This window comes from Pseudophryne corroboree, chromosome 2 (assembly GCF_028390025.1).
Source record: "Pseudophryne corroboree isolate aPseCor3 chromosome 2, aPseCor3.hap2, whole genome shotgun sequence".
Taxonomy (NCBI): Eukaryota; Metazoa; Chordata; class Amphibia; order Anura; family Myobatrachidae; genus Pseudophryne; species Pseudophryne corroboree.
In genome coordinates, this window is record NC_086445.1 from 96,565,700 (window position 1) to 96,592,041 (window position 26,342).

Genomic DNA, 26,342 nt, shown 5'->3' on the forward strand with positions numbered 1-26,342 from the left:
CTCGTTGACAGGAGCAAGTATTACAGCTTTGAAGAATTTCTCCTTTCCTGGCACGACAGACTGAGGAAGATGGAAGAACACACCACAATGTCTGTGAAGCTACAGACAGAAATTGACAGATACAAGGTATGTGGGAGTAACAAGCCTCTTTATACAGTGTGACGGTATGTGGCACATGGGCTGTTTTCTGTCTGCAGTGTGTAGTGTATGAGCAAATCTGACTGTATTTAATGACTAATAATTCACTGGAACTTGATCCATTATTAAATGGGGTAAAATGTAATAGCCTGTGAGGATCAGGAAGTGCGGAACTTGGTGAGATCTAGACGGATTTTTAAAGCGGCAGCCATTCATATTTCTTTTAAATTATCTAAGGATGTAAAACCTAAAGAACAATAAGGAAACAAGTAGTTGGAAGTGGTTTCCTTGGAGTTGCTCTCATCGTGCCTCTGGGCGTGCTCCTGTCCTGCTTAGGTGCATTGCCTGCACCTCTGTCCTTCCATCTACACTGTCCGGACAGCGTACATTACATGTGCGAATCACATTTCTCTCTTGTGCTACTATAGATGGTGGTTCCTGTGCTGAAGTATGTACGTGGCGAGCACCTGTCTCAGGATCACTGGCTTGACCTCTTTAGACTCCTCGGTCTACCAAAAGGAACCACTTTAGAAAAGTTGCTGTTTGTAGATCTCCTCAAAGTTTCTGATGTCATCATATCCAAGGCTTTAGAACTGAAGGTAAGACTTCCTCTGATTCACATTCTACACGAATGTGTCCTGTACTTACAACAAAATTATAAGAAGTCTATAATTGACTATTTCAGAATAAAATCCCATCTTTATTCTTTTGTTTGGAGTCCACCAATAGTAATCCTTCACACAGGGTTTGTTTAGCCATGTTCGTGCCTATATTTACCAGGTGATGGATATCGTCTAGTAATTGCCTTTGCTGTTTTTGAAGTGGAACTGCCACCTAATAAATGGAGGTGCCAATGTCACAGACAGCGAGCAAGTGATTCAGTCACATAGTCTGCATGTAGCCTGTTTCCGTTTTTACTCTGATGTATTTTCTGCAAGATTACTGCTTAAACCAGTGGTCCTCAAACTTTGTGCCACAGTGCCCTCCCAGGGTGGCTGGGAGAACTTCAGTCTGAAATCCGCATTAAGTGCCGCCTTGGGGCTAGTTACAAACCTGAATAGCAGGAACTGGAGATGTGCGGTAAATAACACAATTTAATTTCCTTCTGTGTGTGTCTCTATGCTACCCCTCTGTGTCTATCACCTCCTTTGTATTTGCTTCTCTATCGACAATTTTGAATGTGTACCTATGGGGTGTATTCAATGCTTGTCGGATTCTTTCCAACAAGCATTGTTGGAAAGGATCCGACAAAGCAGTGGCCGTTCCCGACAATGCCAATCTGACAGGCCAATCCGACAGATTCCTGCTCTCCCCATCACTATATTGGTCTGAGTAGCCCTTCCTGTGTAGTGTGGGAAGGGAAGCCCCCTGTGTAGCAGCATTGGAGCAGAGAGTATCTGATGCTGAGAGAGGATTGTGGTCCGTGCTGCTCAGATGGCAGGTATCGTGTGCACAGTAGTCTGCCAGAACTTGCGGGTGGCCAGCAGGGAGCGTAGCAGCTGCTACTGAGACGCTGCCCGGTGTTTCCGTGCGCGGCTGGCGCTCTTTCATAGACCTGGGGGTAACCACTGAAGCAATGATGCATCTGATGGTGTGATGAATGGTGAGCTGTCTCAGTGGCGGTGAGTCAGGGGGCTCTGTACCGACAAGTTTCCACACCTTTCTGGCGTCTTTATCAAGGTATAAAATTGCAAGTGAGCTCCCATTAAATAGCTGTGTGTTTCCATACATTGATCACAGAGCAGTGTATTAATGTCTGTCGGATCCATTCAATGCCGGGCCAAACCCGACAGGTTTGGCCCAGTCCCGACAGTGTCAATCAGACTATTTTAATAGTCGGATTGACATTGTCGGGAACGGGGCTAAAACCTGTCAGGTTTGGCCCCGCTTCTGACAATGCATGCTGATCGGCGTCTGAAACCGCCAAACCGCGTGCATTCCAACAACTTTCCGACAAGTCGGGAATTCCCGACTTGTTGGAAAAAACGCCCCCCATCTCCCCTATCGAATAGGTCGGAACCCCTTCCAACCTAAACCTGTCGAAAAGCTGCCGTCTTTCTGACAAGACGGTAGCTTCCGACAATTATTGAATACACCTCAATGTCTGTCTCCCCACTTGTGCCTCTCAGTCACCCTCTTTGGATTTATGTCTTCCGTTGTCCCCACATCATCTGTTTCCCCTCCTTTTTCCTCCCAAGTGCACCCACAACTCACTTTAACATAGAAACATAGAATTTGATAGCAGATAAGAACCTCTTGGCCCATCTGGTCTGTCCTTTTTCATTTATCCATTTTACACTTTCCTCTTGCACCACACCGCCTTCCAATTCTCACCTCTTCATGCCTGTCTTTCCTCCTCTTCTGCTTGATGTGACAAACAAGACCAATGCTTGTTGCTGCTGATCAGAAGTGATGTGGACAAAGATCTGTCTGTGGACGCAGCAGGTTATTATGGTAGAAAAGTCTAGTAAGCATTTCCTGCTGATTGACTTGTCTTGTATTAGCGCAAGAGGATCCAACGGAACCTTGCCGATAATTGAATCTCCTCCATGGTTTAGAGGCGCTGTGTATAATTAGTGAGCACCTAAGGGCAGCGTCAACCATGATAGTTTGGGAACTACTGGCTTAAACCACCCCATGATGTTTTGCTAATCTCACAGTGCAACCTGGTACTTCTTTGCAAATATAATTTGTGGCACTCAACTCCAATCTAGAACCATCAGTGGAGGATGTTCTTTGCTGGGTTTTGAACAGTAACTTCAAAAGCAGAGTCCCAACTCAACTGTTCCCTAATTGGCTAAACCCTTTCTGGACTTAAATATAACCTGCGATCTCACAGTATATATTGAACTTAATTTACAGATAGTAAACATTGTTACAGCTTCTTTGTGTACATGATAATATTTGTGTATATGATCATATTTCAAACGATCTATGTAAGATGGCTGGTCCCTAGCGATATTTTATTTGTTTATCTTAAAATATAGGAATTGAATAGCCGGGCCCAGGGGGAAATCACAATCCGAGAAGCTCTGCGAGAATTGGACATCTGGGGGGCTGGCTCAGTTTTTACGTTAACGGATTATGAGGACAGTCAGAGACGGACAATAAAGCTGATCAAAGACTGGAAAGATATAGTCAATCAAGTAGGAGATAACCGCTGCCTTCTTCAGTCCCTGAAAGACTCTCCCTACTACAAAGGATTTGAGGATAAGGTGTCTGTTTGGGAGAGAAAGCTTGCAGAATTGGATGAGTACCTGCAAAACCTAAACCAGATACAGAGGAAGTGGGTGTATTTGGAGCCCATCTTTGGTCGTGGTGCACTTCCCAGAGAAGAAGCCCGTTTCAACAGAGTTGATGAAGACTTCCGGTATGTGAAGTATTGTGTTTTCAGCCAATATGGTGACCTTTATTTTTATTTCTGATGGATGCTTAAGCACATGAAAATGAGAGGGTTATTATTATTTGTAGCTGTGTGTTTGTCTCTGGAAATTCTGAAAACAAAAAGCTAAGGCAGAGGTTCTCAAACGCGGTCCTCAAGGCACTCCAATGGTCCAGGTTTCAAGTTTATTCATACTTGGCCACAGGTGACTTAATTAGCACCTCAGTCAGTTTGATATAACCATCTGTGCTGGGCCATGGATTTACCTAAAACGTGGACCGTTGAGCAGCCTTGAGGTCCGCGTTTGAGAACCTCTGAACTAAGGTTTGATTCTGAACAGCTGTGGGAAGTGATGGATAATGGGCATTGGTAAAACTTTTATGTAGGCTGTTGCAGACAGTGGACCTAATTTAGACCTGATCATAGCAGCAACTTTGTTAGCAGTTGGGCATTTTGTTTCTGTGCAGGGTAAATACTGGCTGCTTTATTTTTACACTGCAATTTAGATTTCAGTTTGAACACACCCCACCCAAATCTAACTCTCTCTGCACATGTTATATGTGCCCCCCCCCCCCCCTCCCCTTTCCATCCCTGCAGTGCACATGGTTTTGCCCAACTGCTAACAAAGTTGCTGCTACGATCAGGACTGAATTACCCCCTGTATTAGGTAGGGGGTCTCACCCTTTGTTTCCTAAAACCATTTATGAGAGAGCCTCAGCTGCAGTTTTCATACGAGGTGCAGCCTATGAAGTGTTCGATTAGAAGACCGCTGCTTCACTGTGGGAGAGATGTATCAAAACTTAACAGGACAAGTGTAGACATTACCGGTAGTAATCAATCAGCTTCTACCTATCATTTTATTGACTGCACTGATTCAGTGTTATGGGCGACCTCGCCACTTGTCCTCTTTTGGAGGTGTGATACGTCTTCCTCTTTATCTTTTGGTCCTCACCAGTTGCTTTGCCCTGGATGTTTAGAATCATCCTGCCCAATGACTTTTTTCGGGTGTAGTGTTCAGGCGTTGGTTGGGCATTGGTCCCCTACACAATAGTAGCTTGAGCAGGATTGAATATAAGGATTAGGTTTTACAAATATTAACTATATCTTTAAGGGAAAATGATAAAACATTTTCTAATAACAAACCAAGTCAATATTTTTTCCCCATTATAGAAAGTATGAGCAGTACTCAGTGGCAGGCTGGTTTAGAGGGCAATTGATTTGGGTAAATTGAAGGGTAAATGATTGCATGATGTTTCTGTCTTTTGCATTGAGAGCATTATGAATCTGTTTATAATGACATCCAGTTACTTGGTCCTTCACCTCCTGGCTGTCACCGCTTAGTGAAGGCTCCAGGCCACACTACCTGCAGAATATTCAGAGTGCATGTTACGGAGTCAGGCTGCTAGGTTATAGTCTGTGGGACAAGCCAGGTCTGAGGCTGGGTACCTGGTGTTTGAAGATTGTATGTTGAATTTCGCATGAAACCGGATGTTAGAGCCCTTCACATGTGGTTGGTAATGTGTAGTTTTACTCTTTTTTTGGCAGGTCAGTGGAGTTCATTCTATTTATGGTAATTGGAACCAATAGTTGAGATTTACAGACCAGATACTTGGTTTGTGCTAGAGTTACATACACTATTACATTGTACATTACAGGCCTGATTTCCAGTTCTGTGCTGTTGAGGGGAACCACACAGATTCCCTATTATCGGGAATCTGTGGCTGTGCAATGCCTGTTCTATGCATGTGCAGAGCGGTCTTGCGATGTTGCTCGTAGTTCCCCGCTGCCACTGCATTTTTGACAGGCAGCAGCATTGGGATGGGGAGCATGGGGCGGAGGGAAGGCTGCGTCCCTGAAAACAGGGGAGTGTCAGCCCCTTTTCTGGGAGGGGAGAGTCCAGGGTCTGTGTGTCACAACGCAGTCTTCCTCGCCTTGCAGCCCCCATTTCATTCATTGTCAAGCTGAGGCTTACTCAGTTGGCCATCTGTGGGGAACATCTAAACCGATGGTTGCGATGTTGGATCCCATCTTGCGACGTCGGTCGCAGTGCTGGCATCGCAGCTACATGCAGGAGGCGTTTCTTCTACTGAAACGTCTCCTACATGCACCTCCTAGAGATTGTTTGGAAATTCAATGCTGCTTGCATGCGGCATTGAACTTCCGTCTATCTGAACAATCCCTATCTCATTGGGTAGGAGGCCTTACGTTGGCTACACCAAGCGACAGAACCAATGTCTTGTGTGGTCACACACTTTCTGTGGTTATGGATTAATACATCTGCAGCAAAACGGTCGACAGTCATTTGGTTAACACCAACTGGTCAACATGCATATGGTCGACATGACAATGGACGACACACTTTTTTCTCTAACGTCCTAGTGGATGCTGGGGACTCCGTAAGGACCATGGGGAATAGACGGGCTCCGCAGGAGACTGGGCACTCTAAGAAAGAATTAGTACTACTGGTGTGCACTGGCTCCTCCCTCTATGCCCCTCCTCTAGACCTCAGTTAGAATATGTGCCCGGAAGGAGCTGGGTGCATTTTAGTGAGCTCTCCTGAGCTTGCTATTAAGAAAGTATTTTAGTTAGGTTTTTTTATTTTCAGAGAGCTTCTGCTGGCAACAGACTCTCTGCTACGTGGGACTGAGGGGAGAGAAGCAAACCTACTAACTGCGGCTAGGTTGCGCTTCTTGGGCTACTGGACACCATTAGCTCCATAGGGTTCGAACACAGGAACTTAACCTTGGTCGTCCGTTCCCGGAGCCGCGCCGCCGTCCCCCTCGCAGAGCCAGAAGACAGAAGCCGGCGGATGAAGCAAGAAGACGTCAAAATCGGCGGCAGAAGACTCCTGTCTTCACATGAGGTAGCGCACAGCACTGCAGCTGTGCGCCATTGCGCCCACACACTCCGGTCACTGTAGGGTGCAGGGCGCAGGGGGGGGGGGGCGCCCTGGGCAGCAATTGAGTACCTCCTGGCAAAAGCAGCATATATACAGCTGGGCACTGTATATATGCATGAGCCCCCGCCATTTTTTACATCAAATCGCGGGACAGAAGCCCGCCGCTGATAGGGCGGGGCTTCTTCCTCAGCACTCACCAGCGCCATTTTCTCTCCACAGCTCCGCTGAGAGGAAGCTCCCCAGGCTCTCCCCTGCAGACTCACGGTAGAAAGAGGGTAAAAAGAGAGGGGGCTATACAGATTGTGTCTCAGGGATACAAGCTGGAATTCGAAGTGATGCCCCCTCACCGTTACCTAAAATCATAGAAAGGGAAGTAGTGTTAGCGGCAATTCACAAATTATGTCTCCAGCAGGTGGTGGTACAGATTCCCCTCCCTCAACAGGGAAGGGGTTACTATTCCACAATGTTTGTGGTTCCGAAACCGGACGGTTCGGTCAGACCCATATTGAATTTAAAATCCCTGAACATTTACCTGAAAAGGTTCAAGTTCAAGATGGAATCGCTCAGAGCGGTCATTGCAAGCCTGGAAGAGGGGGATTTTATGGTGTCTCTGGACATGAAGGATGCTTACCTGCATGTCCCCATTTATCCACCTCATCAGGAGTACCTAAGATTTGTGGTACAGGACTGTCATTACCAATTCCAGACGTTGCCGTTTGGTCTATCCACGGCACCGAGAATATTTACCAAAGTAATGGCGGAAATGATGGTGCTCCTTCGAAAGCAGGGTGTCACAGTTATCCCATACTTGGACGATCTCCTCATAAAGGTGAGGTCCAGAGAGCAGTTGCTGATCAGCGTAGCACACTCTCAGGAAGTGTTGCAACAGCACGGCTGGATTCTGAATATTCCAAAGTCGCAGCTGATTCCTACGACGCGTCTGCCCTTCCTGGGCATGATTCTGGACACAGAACAGAAGAAGGTTTTTCTCCCGATGGAGAAGGCTCAGGAACTCATGACACTGGTCAGAGACCTCTTAAAGCCAAAACGGGTGTCGGTGCATCACTGCACGCGAGTCCTGGGGAAGATGGTGGCATCATACGAGGCCATTCCATTTGGCAGGTTCCACGCGAGGACCTTTCAATGGGATCTGTTGGACAAGTGGTCCGGATCACATCTACAGATGCATCGGCTGATCACCCTATCCCCCAGGGCCAGGGTGTCTCTTCTGTGGTGGCTGCAGAGTGCTCACCTTCTCGAGGGCCGCAGGTTCGGCATACAGGACTGGGTCCTGGTGACCACGGATGCAAGCCTCCAAGGATGGGGGGCAGTCACTCAGGGAAGAAACTTCCAAGGGCTGTGGTCAAGTCAGGAGACTTGTCTGCACATCAATATCCTGGAACTAAGGGCCATATACAACGCCCTGAGTCAAGCGGAACCTCTGCTTCGCAACCAACCGGTGCTGATTCAGTCAGACAACATCACCACAGTGGCTCATGTAAACCGCCAGGGCGGCACAAGAAGCAGGGTAGCAATGGCAGAAGCCACCAGGATTCTTCGTTGGGCGGAGAATCGCGTGCAAGCACTGTCAGCAGTGTTCATTCCGGGAGTGGACAACTGGGAAGCAGACTTCCTCAGCAGGCACGACCTCCACCCGGGAGAGTGGGGACTTCATCAAGAAGTCTTCACACAGATTACAAATCGATGGGAACTGCCACAGGTGGACATGATGGCATCCTGTCTCAACAAAAAGCTACAAAGGTATTGCGCCAGGTCAAGAGACCCTCAGGCGATAGCTGTGGACGCACTAGTAACACCGTGGGTGTTCGAGTCGGTCTATGTGTTTCCTCCTCTTCCTCTCATACCCAAGGTGCTGAGAATCGTAAGAAAAAGAGGAGTGAGAACAATACTCATTGTTCTGGATTGGCCAAGAAGGACTTGGTACCCGGAACTGCAAGAAATGCTCACAGAGGACCCATGGCCTCTGCCTCTCAGACAGGATATGTTGCAACAGGGGCCCTGTCTGTTCCAAGACTTACCGTGGCTGCGTTTGACGGCATGGCGGTTGAACGCCGGATCCTAGCGGAGAAAGGCATTCCGGATGAAGTTATTCCTACGCTGATAAAGGATAGGAAGGACGTGACAGCAAAACATTATCACCGTATATGGCGAAAATATGTTGCTTGGTGTGAGGCCAGGAAGGCCCCTACAGAGGAATTCCAGCTGTGCCGGTTCCGGCACTTCCTACAGTCAGGAGTGACTATGGGCCTAAAATTAGGGTCCATAAAGGTCCAGATTTCGGCCCTATCCATTTTCTTTCAAAAGGAACTGGCTTCGCTTCCTGAAGTTCAGACGTTTGTAAAGGGAGTGCTGCATATTCAGCCCCCTTTTGTGCCACCAGTGGCACCTTGGGATCTTAACGTGGTGTTGAGTTTCCTGAAATCTCACTAGTTTGAGCCACTTAAGACCGTGGAGCTAAAGTATCTCACGTGGAAAGTGGTCATGCTATTGGCCTTAGCTTCGGCTAGGCGTGTGTCAGAATTGGCGGCTTTGTCATGTAAAAGCCCCTATCTGGTTTTCCATATGGACAGGGCAGAATTACGGACTCGTCCGCAATTTCTGCCGAAGGTGGTGTCATCTTTTATTTGAACCAACCTATTGTGATGCCTGCGGCTATTCGTGACTTGGAGGACTCCAAGTTGCTTGATGTAGTCAGGGCTTTGAAGATTTATGTAGCAAGGACGGCTGGAGTCAGGAAAACTGACTCGCTGTTTATCTTGTATGCATCCAACAAGCTGGGTGCTCCTGCTTCAAAGCAGACTATTGCTCGCTGGATCTGTAACACGATTCAGCAGGCTCATTCTGCGGCTGGTTTGCCGCATCCAAAATCAGTGAAAGCCCATTCCACAAGGAAAGTGGGCTCTTCTTGGGCGGCTGCCCGAGGGGTCTCGGCATTACAACTTTGCCGAGCAGCTACTTGGTCGGGTTCAAACACCTTTGCAAAGTTCTATAAGTTTGATACCCTGGCTGAGGAGGACCTTGTGTTTGCCCATTCGGTGCTGCAGAGTCATCCGCACTCTACCGCCCGTTTGGGAGCTTTGGTATAATCCCCATGGTCCTTACGGAGTCCCCAGCATCCACTAGGACGTTAGAGAAAATAAGATTTTACTCACCGGTAAATCTATTTCTCGTAGTTCGTAGTGGATGCTGGGCGCCCGTCCCAAGTGCGGACTTTCTGCAATACGTGTATATAGTTATTGCTTAATAAAAGGGTTCTTTTATGTTGGCATCTGTTGTTTGATGCTCTGTTGTTGTTCATACTGTTAACTGGGTATGTTATCACGAGTTATACGGTGTGATTGGTGTGGCTGGTATGAGTCTTACCCTGGATTCCAAAATTCTTTCCTTGTAATGTCAGCTCTTCCGGGCACAGTTTCCTTAACTGAGGTCTGGAGGAGGGGCATAGAGGGAGGAGCCAGTGCACACCAGTAGTACTAATTCTTTCTTAGAGTGCCCAGTCTTCTGCGGAGCCAGTCTATTCCCCATGGTCCTTACGGAGTCCCCAGCATCCACTACGGACTACGAGAAATAGATTTACCGGTGAGTAAAATCTTATTTTTTGTTGTTTTTGGGATACATTTTAATTCTGTTCTCAAATGTGACCAACATTTGTTGAAGTGGGCCCCTTGCGGGCATGGTGTCTCGCTTCACTTGCCACAATTTGAAAAGGAGGCTCCGGGGGTGCCACATTTCAGACTGACACCAGAATCCGCTAAACCCACAACATACAAACGTTGTGGAGATGAATAAACCCTATGGTAAATGTGGGACACAGCTTCGGGCAAGGTGCCTTGCTCCGCTACTGCTGCTATCGGGACAGGTTACTATTCCCAATCATAGTCCACATGGATCGTAAAGTATGAAAAAATTCAAAAAATTAAGAAAAAAAGTGAAAACTCATGTCGACCTAATGACCATATCTACCTAGTGACCATGACCTAGTGACCACCTAATGCATGTCGACCAATAGTGATCGACCTAGTGACTGTTGACCTAAGTCTTGTCGACCTAATGACCGTATCCCGGTAAATGTTATAAATCATTTCCCGGTAGGTGTTAGAGGGAATGGTTCTAAAGCACAATTTAAACATTTCTCTCTTTGTAAAATGCCCCCAAATATTTTATGTAGAATTCAGTTCACAAAATATACTAAAAGTACAGTACTAAAAAATCCATAACTAGAACGTTATTTACAAATATAATTACAGCAACAACACTACATTCCGAAACTATGGGACAGAAAGTGAGATCAAGATGAAAAAGCAGAAAGGGGGGTAGGAAGCACATAAGAGAACTGTAGCAAACGGATAAGCATAGATACAGGACCAAAGCTCCCATGTTCCATTGACATTAAGGTTTCCTTTATATATATATATATATATATATATATATATATATATATCAGGGACGTGCGGTGAGTACGTCACTGATAGATATACAGGTTGAGTCTCCCTTATCCAAAATGCTTGGGACCAGAGGTATTTTGGATATGGGATTTTTCTGTATTTTGGAATAATTGCATACCATAATGAGATATCATGGTGATGGGACCTAAGTCTAAGCACTGAATGCATTTATGTTACATATACACCTTATACACACAGCCTGAAGGTCATTATAGCCAATATTTTTTATAACTTTGTGCATTAAACAAAGTGTGTCTACATTCACACAATTCATTTGTGTTTCATATACACCTTATACACACAGCCTGAAGGTCATTTAATACAATATTTTTAATAACTTTGTGTATTAAACAAAGTTTCTGTAGATTGAGACATCAAAAAACAAAGGTTTCACTATCTCACTCTCACTCAAAAAAGTCCGTATTTCGGAATATTCCGTATTTCGGAATATATGGATATGGGATACTCAACCTGTATATATATATATATATATATATATATATATAAAATTAAAGTTAATGCTTCAATAACTTTACTGGTTTTAGATTAAATTAGACTGAAAAATTAGGTTATTTAGCTTCTAGGCCAGACTCTCCCTGGGAGTATTTGCTTATGACATAGTTACATACTGTAACTGAAAGTAAATTATTATTACGCATATCATAAAGCACTTAAGATATCAGATTAACTAGTAAATAAAACTAGTCATCTTACATTTGTTGGATACTTCATCATTTTAATTAATGTAAATTATTTCACTGGGCTGCAGTAAAAGTGAATTTGTTCCATAAAGCCTGCAGTATGAATGGAGATTCCTCTAATAGCTATAATTTTTTTACATTTATTTTTGTGTTTTTCAGTAATATAATAGATTTTCTTTTATGTGTACACTTCTTTTACTGTATTAAAGTACATAATAAGTTTACCATTTTTTTAGTTTTAATTGAAATTTATGCAGTTTGATGTCTCTGTGCTCTGAAATGAAAGCATAGAACAAATAAGTGATTAGAGACGTAAAAGAAATCACAGAAATGAATCTAAATTTTTGACACTTCAGAATAGCCACTTTGGGCAGATATACAGCTGAACACAACTGCAGTGTTCTCTGGGCAATGCAAATATCGTTCACAGAGTTCTTTCCAGCACTGTCACAGAGGCTCCCGCGGATTTGTTGCACTTGTAGGGTGCTTTGTTTTCTTTTTTTCTTTTTCTTTTTTATCCATTTCATCCTAAACCAGATTGATTAGGTTTAACTCTAGAGACTGTGCGGCCATTCCATGATTTGAAGCCTACATTTTTGTTCATTTTTTCCCCAAAGGGAGCTCTGAGATAGCCTGGAGGTATATTTTGGGACATTGGGGCAGATGTATTAAGCCTGGAGAAATGATAAAGCAGTGATAAGTGCAAGGTGATAACACACCAGCCAATCAGCTCCTAACTTTCAAATTACATATTGGAGCTGATTGGCAGGTGCGTTATCACCTTGCACTTATCACTGCTTTATCACTTCTCCAGGCTTAATACATCTGCCCCATTATCTTGCTGTAGAATGAACCAATGTCCATCGAGGCTTAGACCAGTGGATACTGCATGGTGCTGCAAGAAAAGTGCGATTTTACAGGATGTGTTTGAAAAATGACTGGAGCTGGTTGGTTAGTACTTTATTTTGGGCAACTTTACCTCTCTCCAAGGCTTAGTACATAGACCCCTTTATCTCTTTCCAAGCTTTTAACTCCCCATTGGTGTCAAGCTGTAGATTGTAAAAGCTGCCACTTCCTGGCATGTTTGGGCTCCAAATTGAAAAAGAAAATGCTTTTGGTAGTAGTAGTGGTGGTAGTGCCCTATTGAAATTTGGCCTTAAACACACCAAAGTTTGGCGGTTTTTAAGCATAAGTTAGAGGAGGATCTTGGTCCTTATAGTAAATAAATCCTACACACTGAGGACCCTTCCTTTCGCCTTCTTGATGACGTGCAAAAACCCTGCATGATGAATTAAAGATATCCAGTTTTGCAGTGCACGAGAACGTCTTCCAGTCTTCAGTAGCCCACTGGCTTTGCTTCTTGGCCCAGGCAAACCATTTTCATGACTGCAGGTCAGCTGTAAGTTCTTAGCCCATGACTTGTCCCCTGAAAAATATTTTTTGTAACTCTGAAATGTACATTATTTCTCTTACGTCCTAGAGGATGCTGGGGTCCATATTAGTACCGTGGGGTATAGACTGGTCCCTTGGGAGCCATGAGCACTTTAAGAGTTTAACAGTGTGGGCTGGCTCCTCCCTCTATGCCCCTCCTACCAGACTCAGTTTAGAAAATGTGCCCGGTGGAGCTGGTCACAGCTAGGGGAGCTCCATAGGATTTTTTCTAGTTTTATTGTTATTCTTAGAGTTAGGCACAGGGAGGCTGCTGGCAACAACCTCCTTGCTTCGTGGTACTTAGAGAGGGAGTAGTGTACAACCAACTGAGGTTAATGGCCACTATCTCCGCTGACAGGACATTAAGCTCCTGAGGGTGATGTTCGTTAGCCCCTGAGGCGACCGCTCACTCCCGCAGCATGCCGCCACCCCCTAACAGAGCCAGAAGATTGCAGTGGTGAGTGTGTCACCGGTAACCCGACAAGCGGGGAGCCGGTGTGAATGGCGGCAACAGGGTGGGAGCGCAGTACTGAAGCTGCGCTCCGGAAGGCTCAGCGGTACTCAGGTGCGACGCTGTGAGGGGCGCCCTGGGCCAGCGCATTACCCTTAAAAAACTAGTCACTAGACTACCAGGGAGGGCTGTTCTGTTGCTAGCATGATAAATTACCTCAGACCAGTCTTATCTAAAGTGCGGGAAGACGTGCCATTACAGGGGGCGTAGCTTCTCCTTAGAGCGGACCCAGCAGCTCACCAGCGCCATTTTCTCTGACGTCCTAGTGGATGCTGGGAACTCCGTAAGGACCATGGGGAATAGCGGCTCCGCAGGAGACTGGGCACAACTAAAGAAAGCTTTAGAACTACCTGGTGTGCACTGGCTCCTCCCTCTATGACCCTCCTCCAGACCTCAGTTAGAATCTTGTGCCCGGCTGAGCTGGATGCACACTAGGAGCTCTCCTGAGCTCCTAGAAAAGAAAGTATATTTTAGGTCTTTTATTTTCAGTGAGATCTGCTGGCAACAGACTCACTGCTACGAGGGACTAAGGGGAGAAGAAGCGAACCTACCTGCTTGCAGCTAGCTTGGGCTTCTTAGGCTACTGGACACCATTAGCTCCAGAGGGATCGAACACAGGGCCCGACCTCGATCGTCCGGTCCGGAGCCGCGCCGCCGTCCCCCTTACAGAGCCAGAAGCATGAAGATGGTCCTGAAAATCGGCGGCAGAAGACTTCGGTCTTCAACAAGGTAGCGCACAGCACTGCAGCTGTGCGCCATTGCTCCTCATGCACACCTCACACTCCGGTCACTGATGGGTGCAGGGCGCTGGGGGGGGGGGGGGCGCCCTGAGCAGCAATATTAACACCTTGGCTGGAAAAATAATCACAATATATAGTCCCAGAGGCTATATATGTGAAAAATACCCCTGCCAGGATCCATAAAAAAGCGGGAGAAAGTCCGCATAAAAAGGGGCGGGGCTATCTCCCTCAGCACACTGGCGCCATTTTCTCTTCACAGTGCAGCTGGAAGACAGCTCCCCAGGCTCTCCCCTGTAGTTTTCAAGCTCAAAGGGTTAAAAAGAGAGGGGGGGCACTAAATTTAGGTGCAAATCTGTGTATTATAGCAGCTGTAAGGGAAAAATCACTGTGGGTAGTGTGAATCCCTGCATTATATAGCGCTCTGGTGTGTGCTGGCATACTCTCTCTCTGTCTCCCCAAAGGACTTTGTGGGGTCCTGTCCTCAGTCAGAGCATTCCCTGTGTGTATGCGGTGTGTCGGTACGGCTGTGTCGACATGGTTGATGAGGAGGCTTATGTGGAGGCGGAGCAGATGCCGATAAATGTGATGTCGCCCCCTGTGGGGCCGACACCAGAGTGGATGGATAGGTGGAAGGTATTAACCGACAGTGTCAACTCCTTACATAAAAGGCTGGATGACGTAACAGCTGTGGGACAGCCGGCTTCTCAGCCCGCGCCTGCCCAGGCGTCTCAAAGGCCATCAGGGGCTCAAAAACGCCCGCTACCTCAGATGGCAGACACAGATGTCGACACGGAGTCTGACTCCAGTGTCGACGAGGTTGAGACATATACACAATCCACTAGGAACATTCGTTGCATGATCTCGGCAATGAAAAATGTGTTACACATTTCTGACATTAACCCAGGTACCAGAAAAAAAGGGGTTTTATGTTTGGGGAGAAAAAGCAGACAGTGTTTTGTTCCCCCATCAGATGAGTGAATGAAGTGTGTGAAGAAGCATGGGTTCCCCCGATAAGAAACTGGTAATTTCTAAAAAGTTACTGATGGCGTACCCTTTCCCGCCAGAGGATAGGTCACGTTGGGAGATATCCCCTAGGGTGGATAAGGCGCTCACACGTTTGTCAAAAAAAGTGGCACTGCCGTCTTAGAATACGGCCACTTTGAAGGAGCCTGCTGATAAAAAGCAGGAGGCTATCCTGAAGTCTGTATATACACACTCAGGTACTATACTGAGACCTGCAATTGCCTCAGCATGGATAGTGCTGCTGCAGCGTGGTCTATTACCCTGTCAGGACAGGGATACTATTTGCTAACCATAGAGCATATTAAAGTTGTCGTCTTATATATGAGGGATGCACAGAGGGCTATTTGCCGGCTGGCATCCAGTATTAATGCAATGTCCATTCTGCCAGGAGGGTATTAGGGACCCGGCAGTGGACAGGCGATGCTGACTTTAGAAGGCACATGAAGATTCTGCCTTATAAGGGTGAGGAATTGTTTGGGGATGGTATCTGGGACCTCGTATCCACAGCAACAGCTGGGAAGAAAAAAAAATTACCTCAAGTTTCCTCACAGCCTAAGAAAGCACCGTATTATAAGGTACAGTCCTTTCGGCTTCAGAAAAGCAAGCGGGTTAAAGGCGCTTCCTTTCTGCACAGAGACAAGGGAAGAGGGAAAAAGCTGCACCAGACAGCCAGTTCCCAGGATCAAAAATCTTCCCCCGCATCCTCTGAGTCCACCGCATGACACTGGGGCTCCACAGGTGGAGCCAGGTGCGGTAGGGGCGCGTCTCGGGAACTTCAGCGACCAGTGGGCTCGCTCACAGGTGGATCCCTAGGTTCTGCAAGTAGTATCACAGGGATACAAGCTGGAGTTTCGGGGCGACTCCCCCTCGCCGTTACCTCAAATCAGCCTTGCCTGCTGCCCTCGAGGAGAGGTAGTACTGGCGGCAATTCACAAGCTGTACTTCCAGCAGGTGATAATCACGGTACCCCTCCTTCAACAAGGCCGGGGTTACTATTCCACAATGTTTGTGGTACCGAAACCAGACGGTTCGGTGAGACCCATTCTAAAATTGAAATCCTTGAACACTTATATACGAAGGTTCAAGTTCAAAATGGAATCGCTCAGGGCGGTTATTGAAAGCCTGGACGAAGGGGATTACATGGTATCACTGGACATCAAGGATGCTTACCTGCATGTCCCCATTTACCCTCCTCACCAGGAGTACCTCAAAATTGTGGTACAGGACTGTCATTACCAATTCCAGACGTTGCCGTTGGTCTGTCCCCGGCACCGAGGGTATTTACCAAGGTAATGGCCGAAATGATGATACTCCTTCAAAAAAAGGGAGTTATAATTATCCTGTACTTGGACGATCTCCTTATAAAGGCGAGGTCCAGGAAGCAGTTGTTCGTCGGAGTAGCACTATCTCGGGAAGTGCTACAACAGCACGGCTGGATTCTGAAAAGTCCAAAGTCGCAGCTGGTTCCTACGACGCGTCTACTGTTCCTGGGGATGGTTCTGGACGCAGAACAGGAAAAAGGGTTTCTCCCGGAGGAGAAGGCCAAGGAGTTGTCATCTCTAGTCAGAGACCTCCTAATACAAATACAGGTGTCTGTGCATCAATGCACGCGAGTCCTGGGAAAGATGGTAGCTTCTTACGAAGAAATTCCATTCGGTAGGTTCCATGCAAGGATCTTCCAGTGGGATCTGTTGGACAAGTGGTCCGGGTCGCATCTTCAGATGCATCGGCTAATAACCCTGTCTCCAAGGGCCAGGGTGTCGCTGTTGTGGTGGCTGCAGAGTGCTCATCTTCTAGAGGGCCGCAGATTCGGCATACAGGACTGGGTCCTGGTGACCACAGATGCCAGCCTTCGAGGCTGGGGGGCAGTCACACAGGGAAGAAACTTCCAAGGACTATGGCCAAGTCAGGAGACTTCCCTACACATAAATATTCTGGGACTAAGGGCCATTTACAATGCCCTAAGTCAGGCTAGACCCCTGCTTCAAGCTGATCCAGTCAGACAACATCACGGCGGTCGCCCATGTAAACCAGCAGGGCGGCACAAGAAGCAGGATGGTGATGGCAGAAGCCACAAGGATTTTCCGATGGGCGGAAAATCATGTGTTAGCACTGTCAGCAGTGTTCATTCCCGGAGTGGACAACTGGGAAGCAGACTTTCTCAGCAGGCACGACCTCCACCCGGGAGAGCGGGGACTTCATCCAGAAGTCTTCAAAATGATTGTACACCATTGGGAAAGGCCACAGGTGGACATGATGGCGTCCCGCCTCAACAAAAAGCTAAAAAGATATTGCGCCAGGTCAAGGGACCCTCAGGCGATAGCTGTGGACGCTCTGGTAACACCGTGGGTGTACCAGTCGGTGTATGTGTTCCTTCCTTTGCCTCTCATACCCAAGGTATTGAGAATACTAAGAAGGAGAGGAGTAAGAACTATACTCGTGGTTCCGGATTGGCCAAGAAGAGCTTGGTACCCAGAACTTCAAGAAATGATCTCAGAGGACCCATGGCCTCTGCCGCTCAGACAGGACCTGCTGCAGCAGGGGCCCTGCCTGTTCCAAGACTTACCACGGCTGTGTTTGACGGCATGGCGGTTGAACTCCAGATCCTAAAGGAAAAAGGCATTCTGGAGGAAGTCATTCCTACGCTGATTAAGGCTAGGAAAGATGTGATCGCAAAATATTATCACCGCATATGGCAAAAATATGTTGCTTGGTGTGAGGCCAGGAAGGCCCCAACGGAGGAATTTCAACTGGGTCGATTTCTGCACTTCCTACAGTCAGGAGTGACTACGGGCCTAAAATTGGGTTACGTTAAGGTCCAGATTTCGGCTCTGTACATTTTCTTCCAAAAAGAACTGGCTTCACTGCCTGAAGTTCAGACTTTTGTTAAGGGAGTGCTGCATATTCAGCCCCCGTTTGTGCCTCTAGTGGCACCGTGGGATCTCAACGTGGTGTTGGATTTCCTGAAGTCGCATTGGGTTGAGCCACTTAAATCCGTAGAGCTAAAATACCTCACGTGGAAAGTGGTCATACGGTTGGCCTTGGCGTCGGCCAGGCGTGTATCAGAATTGGCGGTTTTGTCATGCAAAAGCCCTTATCTGATTTTCATATGGATAGGGCGGAATTGAGGACTCGTTCCTAATTCCTTCCTAAGGTGGTATCAGCTTTTCATGTGAACCAACCTATTGTGGTGCCTGCGGCTACGTGGGACTTGGAGGACTCCAAGTTACTGGACGTAGTCAGGGCCCTGAAAATATATGTTTCCAGGACGGCTGGAGTCCGGAAAACTGACTCGCTATTTATCCTGTATGCACCCAACAAGCTGGGTGCTCCTGCTTCTAAGCAGACTATTGCTCGCTGGATCTGTAGCACGATTCAACTTGCACATTCTGCAGCTGGACTGCCGCACCCTAAATCTGTAAAAGCCCATTCCACGAGGAAAGTGGGCTCTTCTTGGGCAGCTGCCCGAGGGGTCTCGGCTTTACAACTTTGCCGAGCTGTTACTTGGTCGGGTTCAAACATTTTTGCAAAAGTCTACAAGTTTGATACCCTGGCTGAGGAGGACCTTGAGTTTGCTCATTCGGTGCTGCAGAGTCATCCGCACTCTCCCGCCCGTTTGGGAGCTTTGGTATAATCCCCATGGTCCTTACGGAGTTCCCAGCATCCACTAGGACGTCAGAGAAAATAAGATTTTACTCACCGGTAAATCTATTTCTCGTAGTCCGTAGTGGATGCTGGGCGCCCGTCCCAAGTGCGGATTGTCTGCAATACTTGTATATAGTTATTGCCTAACTAAAGGGTTATTGTTATGAGCCATCTGTTAGTGAGGCTCAGATATATTTCATACTGTTAACTGGGTATAATATCACGAGTTATACGGTGTGATTGGTGTGGCTGGTATGAGTCTTACCCGGGATTCCAAATCCTTTCCTTATTGTGTCAGCTCTTCCGGGCACAGTATCCTAACTGAGGTCTGGAGGAGGGTCATAGAGGGAGGAGCCAGTGCACACCAGGTAGTCCTAAAGCTTTCTTTAGTTGTGCCCAGTCTCCTGCGGAGCCGCTATTCCCCATGGTCCTTACGGAGTTCCCAGCATCCACTACGGACTACGAGAAATAGATTTACCGGTGAGTAAAATCTTATTTTCTCCCTGCAGATCACACAAGAGACACTGACAGGGGGCACTAACCCTCCACATAACTCCAGCTATCCTGTAAGGTACAGGAGGTTATAGAAGGGGAAAGGGGGTGGGGGTGGGGGGAGAGTGTTTATTCGCTTTTGGCACTGTATAATCAATGAAGGTTGCACAGTCAGTTCCAGGCAATTATTTTATAACTGTCTACTGGGGCGCTGTGTGGGGGCTGGTTCCATTATCTCTGTGTCTCTCTGAAGGTACTTGGGGAAAACTGTGTCTGACAATTTCCTGTGTATGTGTGTGTGTACATAATTCTCACATTATCATGTCCAGGGACGATGTGTATTGTGCTGCAGAGTATGGAGTATTTCTCCAGAGAAATCCGTTCCATGTACTCAGGAATGTCATGTAAGGTCTCAGCCTGCTGAGGGGTGGCTTCAATTAAGGGAATGATATCCCAGATTTTGTCTCGGGTAGCTCATAATGAGACTGAAACACAGGTTTTGTAAACATCTGAGGTGGTTTTGTTCCCAATACCTCATCACACTTCCTGGTATATCCCCAAATGAGCGTCCATTTGTCCAAATTATGCAAGTCGACACCGATACCGTCTCTAATATGGGATACAATGATGGGGATAGGTGTGGGGCGGGGGGTAAGGCATCCCTTGCTAAGGGGGTGCAGCTCATCATTGAGGCCATTGGCGATGTATTACATTAATGACAAAGCAACTAAGCAGGTCAAGGAGGCTTACTTTACTTTACAGACAAGAAAGCCTTCCTGACCTTTCCGGCGTTAAAGAATTAAACGCAATATTTGGGAAGATTCTGGGTAAACCCGGAGAAAAAAAAATTCCAGATCCCTAAAAGGGTTCTCGTTCCCTTTCCTTCCCCTGAAGAGGATAGGAAAAAGTGGGAAAACCCCCTATAGTTGATGTTTCTGTATTTAGACTGTCAAAATAGGTGGTTTTACCTGTCCCTGGGTCTACCGCTTTGTAAGAACCGGCAGACCACAAGATTGAGACTACGCTCAAGTCCATATACACTGCTTCAGGAGTGGCGTTAAGGCCCACTATTGCCTGTACATGGATTTCTAAAGCCATAGTAAGTAAGTAGTCAGGCACATTACTAGAGGAATTAGATTCTATGGATAGAAGTGACATTGAAATGTTTCTACGTCACATACAGGATTCTGCTGGTTTCATGGTGGTGGCCATGAAGGACCTGGGTCATCTGAATGCAACGACACGCAGGGGACTCTGGCTGCACCATTGGTCTGTGGAGGCGGAATCCAGGACAAGTGTGGAGAACCTACCCTTCACAGGTCAGGCTCTATTTGGGGAAGCATTGGATTCGTGGATCTCCACGGCGACCGCGGGTAAGTCGACCCATCTTCCCTCAGCCACTCAGATACCGTAGAAACTACTTTTCTACGTCTGCAAGACAGTCCTTTCGGACCACAAAGGGTACAAAGTCCAAAGCCCCTACCACTTTCTTCGGAAGGTGGTCGGGAAAAATCCAGAAAACCTGACTCTGTTTCCTCCAAATCCTCAGCATGAAGGTGGACCTCACAGCTTGCAGATCGGGCAGGTGGGAGCGAGACTCAAAAACTTTCAGTCGAGTCTGGGCGTCATCATGCCTGGATCCATGGGTACAGGATATTGTGTCCCAGGGGTACAGACTGGAGTTTGTAAAACTCCCACCTCACAGATTCTGAAATCAGGCTTACCAGCTTTGCTGACAGAGAAGGGCTATCCTACAGGAAGCCATTAAAAGTTGGAAAGGGCATATGTCGTTGTTCCAGTCCAACCTCATCTGGAAAGCAAGGGTTACCATTACAACCTATATGGTGGTACCGAACCCGGACGGTTCGGTCAGACCATGTTTAAACCTGAAGTCATTAACCCTTATTTGAGGGGATTCAAGTTCAAACTGGAGTCTGAGAGCAGGGATCTCAGGGCTGGAGGAGGGGGAATTCCTGGTATCCTTGGATATCAGAGGTGCTTACCCCCACATTCTGATTTGGCCGTCACACCAGGTTTATCTCAGTTTTGCACTGTTGGTCTGTCACGATCAGTTCCAGGCACTGCCATTCGGCCTTTCCACGGCACCGAGGGTGTTCACCAAGGTGATGGCAGAGCTGAAGCTACTCCTCCGCAAGCAGGGAATGAACATAGGGGGTCATTCCGACACGGCAGCTTGCTGCAGTTTGTCGCAGCGCAGTGATCGGGTCGGAACTGCGCACGTATGGCAGCTGTCGTTGCCTAGCAATTGCCTCTGAGACAGAGGCGGTCGCTGGGTGACTGGGCTGAACGGCGGCGTTAAGCCGCCAATTAGGGGGAGTGGTCCGGCCAACGCAGGCGTGGCCAGACCGTTGGGGGGGGGCGGGCTGCGTGACGTCTCACACAGCTGCTGCGGCCAGTGGCAGCGACAGTTAACTCCCGGCCAGCCGCAGGAGCTGCACTGGCCAGGAGTTACTCCTCAAATACAAAGGCATAGCTGCTGTGCGATGCTTTGGTATTTGTTCGGGGGGGGCGGGCGGGCTGACATGCGGGGCAGACTAGCCCTGTGCTGGGCGTACCCCCGCATGTCAGGGAAGATGATCGTAGCTGTGCTAAATTTAGCACAGCTACGATCCACTCGGAATGACCCCCATAATTCCTTATCTGGACGTTCTGCTGATAGAGACATCTTCCAGGGAGAAGTTGTTGCAGTTCATTGCTCTCACGACCAGACTGCTCAGGGAACACGGATGGATCCTGAATATTCCAAAGTCACATTTGGAGCCGACAAGGAGATTGTCTTTCCTAGAGATGATCCTCGACACGGAAGTGCAGAGGGTATTTCTACTGGTGGGAAAAGTCTTGAGGCCTGCCTGGGTATCGGTTCATCAGTGCATTTGCCTTCTTGAGAAGATGGTTGCATCCTACGAGGCTCTACAGTATGGAAGATTTCATGCACAGTTCTTCCAACTGGATCTTCAGGACAAGTGGTTGGGTTATCACCTGCACATGCTCCAGAGGATACGTCTGTCACCGAAAGCCAGGATTTCACTCCTGTGGTGGCTTCAGCTACCTCACCTTCTTGAGGGCCGCAGGTTCGGGATTCAGAACTGGATCCTTCTAACCACGATGCAAGTCTCAGAGGCTGGGGTGCAGTCACCCAAGGGGACGCTTTCCAAGGAAGGTGGTCGAGTCTGGAATCCATTCTTCCAATAAACATTCTGGAACTAAGGTCCGTGTAACAACGGTCTTCTACAAGCGGCATGTCTTCTACAAGATCAGGCCATTCAGGTGCAGTCTGACAATGTAACGACGGTGGCATACATAAACCGACATGGTGGAACGAAGAGCAGGACTGCAATGTCGGAGGTGACGAGGATCCTCCTTTGGGCAGAAAGGCACGCAGTAGCACTGTCCGCAATCTTCATTCCGGAAGTGGACAACTGGGAAGCGGACTTCCTCAGCAGACACGATCTCCATCCAGGAGAGTGGGGCCTCCATCCGGAGGTGTTCACGAAGGTGACAAGTCTTTGGGGGTGTACCTCAAATAGACATGATGGCCTCCCATCTCAGACCCGCAAGCAGTAGCGGTGGACACTTTGGTAACTCTGTGGGTGTTCAAGTCAGTGTACGGGTTCCCTCCACTTCCACTCATTCCTAGGATTCTAAAGCTCATAAGGAGAACGAGAGTTCAGGCAATCTTCTTTGCTCCAGACTGGCCGAGAAGGGCTTGGTACGCGGATCTTCTGGAATCACTGCTGGCAGATCCGAGTCCTCTTCCTCTTCGAGAGGACCTTCTGTAACAGGGGCCGTTCGCTTATCAAGACTTACCACGGCTACGTTTGATGGCATGGAGGTTGAAAGCCAGATCTTAGCTCGGAACGGCATTCCGAACAAGGTTATTTCTACCCCGATACAGGCTAGGAAAGGAGTAACGTCTAAACGTTACCATCGCATTTGGAAAAAGTATGTGTCTTGGTGTGAATCAATTAAGTTTCCTACAGTGTGTCACGATACGGACTACTGAACATCATTTTTTACCTTTCAGGTGTCTTCTGAGACTGGCTCAGCGTTCCAGGGCCGGGTCTCAGTCATGTTGCTGAATGTCCTTGCTTCTTAATTCCTCTCTACCAGTCTGCAGGTGCTGTCACAAGGAACTCTTAAATGGAATGGCGTTTCTAGCTCATTGCGTCCTCCGCCGCCATTACCATACTCTCAGCACTTGGTCGGCTCTGCATAGCATCTCCTATCAGTTGTGGCCTCTGCCGCCATTGCTGCGCTTCAGTGCGTGAACGGATCTGTGTGGCATCTCCTGTCAGCTGCGGCCTTGCCGCGATTACTACAGTAAAGCACTACAGGTCTGTGCGGCGCCTCTCATCCGCTGTAGATGTGAGTTAGTGGAATAAAAAACCCTACAAATCTAATAATATATCAAGTATAGCTGATCTACATCAGTGTGATTTATATATCAGATCAGATTGTAGTGTAGAGCAGAGACTATATAGCAATTCCACAGCAGATACATTCCTGGAAAACAAACAGCAGACTCAGAATTGCAGGTTGGATTTGTTTGAGCACATGGCTATTGTACGACAACCAAAACATGTATTCTGTGATACTGTAACTAGCGCTGCAGTATGCAAACAAAGTGGTTTCAGGTACAGAAGGGACCACAATTTAGAAACTTGATATATTGGTCATTGTAGCAGAAGATTTTTCCATTGTAAGGGGATAATTTACCCAGGACCTCTGGGCCTGATTCAGAGCTGTACATCAGTCATGTGAGTAACCTTCAGGTTACCCCGGATGCTGAATCCAATGAAGCTGCAGCCAAGCGTGCAGTCACTGGCTACAGCACCAATGCCTGTCGCCACCCCAAAACACCAACACCAACAGCATGTTACTCATTTGGGGCACTGATTCCGGTGCAGTTGGATTTTGCAGTGATACTAGAATACGGCAATACAGCAGGAAGCGTCCTATATGTGTGTGTGATGCACTGCTATATCCGAGGACGCAACATCTGATCACTCTGCGACACCATCGGAAGAGACCCTGCCCTCGGCACTCCCACAATCGGTGGCGGAACTGAGAGCACCGTCTCCCCGCCCCCTGCAGACGTTCACACGTTCAGTACAGATTGAGCACATGCGCAGTGTACCGCACATCGGAACATTGTGTCTATTCCCTCTTACAGCGACTGGACCTGAAACAGGCCCAATGTTTGTATTACTCAGCCTGTAAGTGTATGGATAAGCAGCAGTTCCTTTCTATATACTTCTGTTCACAATCTGTTTCTTCCTTACAGATCAATAATGTCAGACATACAAAGAGACAACAGAGTAACGATGTTGACATCACGGGTGGGGATAAGAAATTCTCTGATTACCATCCTTGATCAGCTCCAGAGATGCCAGAAATCCCTGAATGAGTTCCTAGAGGTATAATGTAGCTGTGACTGACGTGTGTCATATACGGTATGTTCTATCTAGCAGTGTGGTTTATCTATGGACATTTATCTTACAGGAGAAACGCTCTGCCTTCCCTCGCTTTTATTTCATTGGGGATGATGACCTGCTGGAGATACTGGGCCAGTCAACCAACCCCACAGTCATCCAGTCCCATCTGAAGAAGCTCTTTGCCGGTAAAGCCATTGAATTAAATAATACGTACTGTCATGATGATTCTGTGCTCACTCACTTAGTGATATTTGTTCTGTTTATCACTTCACTTTTCTGTCCTTTTATTTGTCATTGGGTTATAAGTAACTTCGGAGTTGTAATCAGTGCAAAAAAAGGGAGTAACTTTGTACCTGACCATTCGGCACTGCAAGGGGTGCAAACACTTTGTTTGCATTGCATTGGATGCAGGGTAAATACTGGCTGCTTTTGCATGCAGGAGCCCACACATGCTGGCCAGCTTTTTTTTTGGACAGCAATTTAGATTTGAGATGGGACCTGGGGTGCTAGGGAGGGGGGGGGGGGAGGGGGGGGGGTCTGCAGGTACAAAGGACCATGTGAGGCATAACCATGCCCCCTCTGTGCAAAGTGCAGAGCACACCACTGGAGATACTGGGCCAGTCAACCAACCCCACAGTCAACAAATGAAAAATATTTCTGATGTGCGCAATAAATGTTACCCTAGGCAGCCGTCACACTTCACAAAAGGGAACACCACGTCCCTAAACATGGAATGCAAGTTAAAGAATAATGGATGTGTGCATTGGCGCCCTTGTAACAAAGATGATGGCAGTACCAAATGGGTTTTATATAAAACCACAGTGCTTTATTACATAAAAACAATATACATGTAAAATAACAATATGCCAATCCCAAAACAAGTGTTATGCACTCCAGTGCCTGCAGGAATGTACTGGTGTTTGAACTGTTATGCAAAACAAATGGACTCACAGACAGACTAGGGAATATGACATAACGTACACAGAAGGTGGTAGGGTAACAAAATACACACAACGTGAACAGAGAAGCCCAGAGGCTAAGGAACTGGGTATCTCCCTTGTATTAGAACTGCTCAGATGTGAAAAGCAAGATGTTGTGTTTTAATACATAGAAAACCCGAAATGCTGTTGCTAAGGGCAACAGCAAAACCCTAAAGGGTTACCAACGGGTGTGGCAGTAAACTCCTTGGTCAGAGATGGAATGATAGACACAAGGAGATTCTCCACAATCCTAATTCTCACTTGCAGTGCACAGGTTCGGTTTACTGCCACTAAACTGACCCCTGACACCTAGCACAGTGAGACAGGATTAGACAGGCAAGTCTTAGAATACAGCCGCAAACTTGCTAAGTTCACAGAGTAGTAACAGAACCCCAGCAAGCTAAACGACTGACTCCAGTCTTACTGCTAGGTCTGGATTGGCAGAGTGTAATACCAAATCCCCAGGCCTATTTGCAGT

General features: G+C 47.3%; 1 protein-coding gene across 3 annotated transcripts in view; it reads left to right on the forward strand.

The window, feature by feature from the left end:
* Positions 1-26,342, forward strand: part of DYNC2H1 (dynein cytoplasmic 2 heavy chain 1) — a 1,021,614-nt gene that overhangs the window by 205,878 nt on the left and 789,394 nt on the right. For all 3 annotated transcript variants that reach the window (XM_063951545.1, XM_063951543.1, XM_063951544.1), the window contains exons 24-28: positions 12-126; positions 567-737; positions 3,126-3,508; positions 24,734-24,866; positions 24,952-25,069. In XM_063951545.1, coding sequence (XP_063807615.1) covers positions 12-126; positions 567-737; positions 3,126-3,508; positions 24,734-24,866; positions 24,952-25,069 — 920 coding nt within the window. The remainder of the gene's footprint in view (positions 1-11; positions 127-566; positions 738-3,125; positions 3,509-24,733; positions 24,867-24,951; positions 25,070-26,342) is intronic.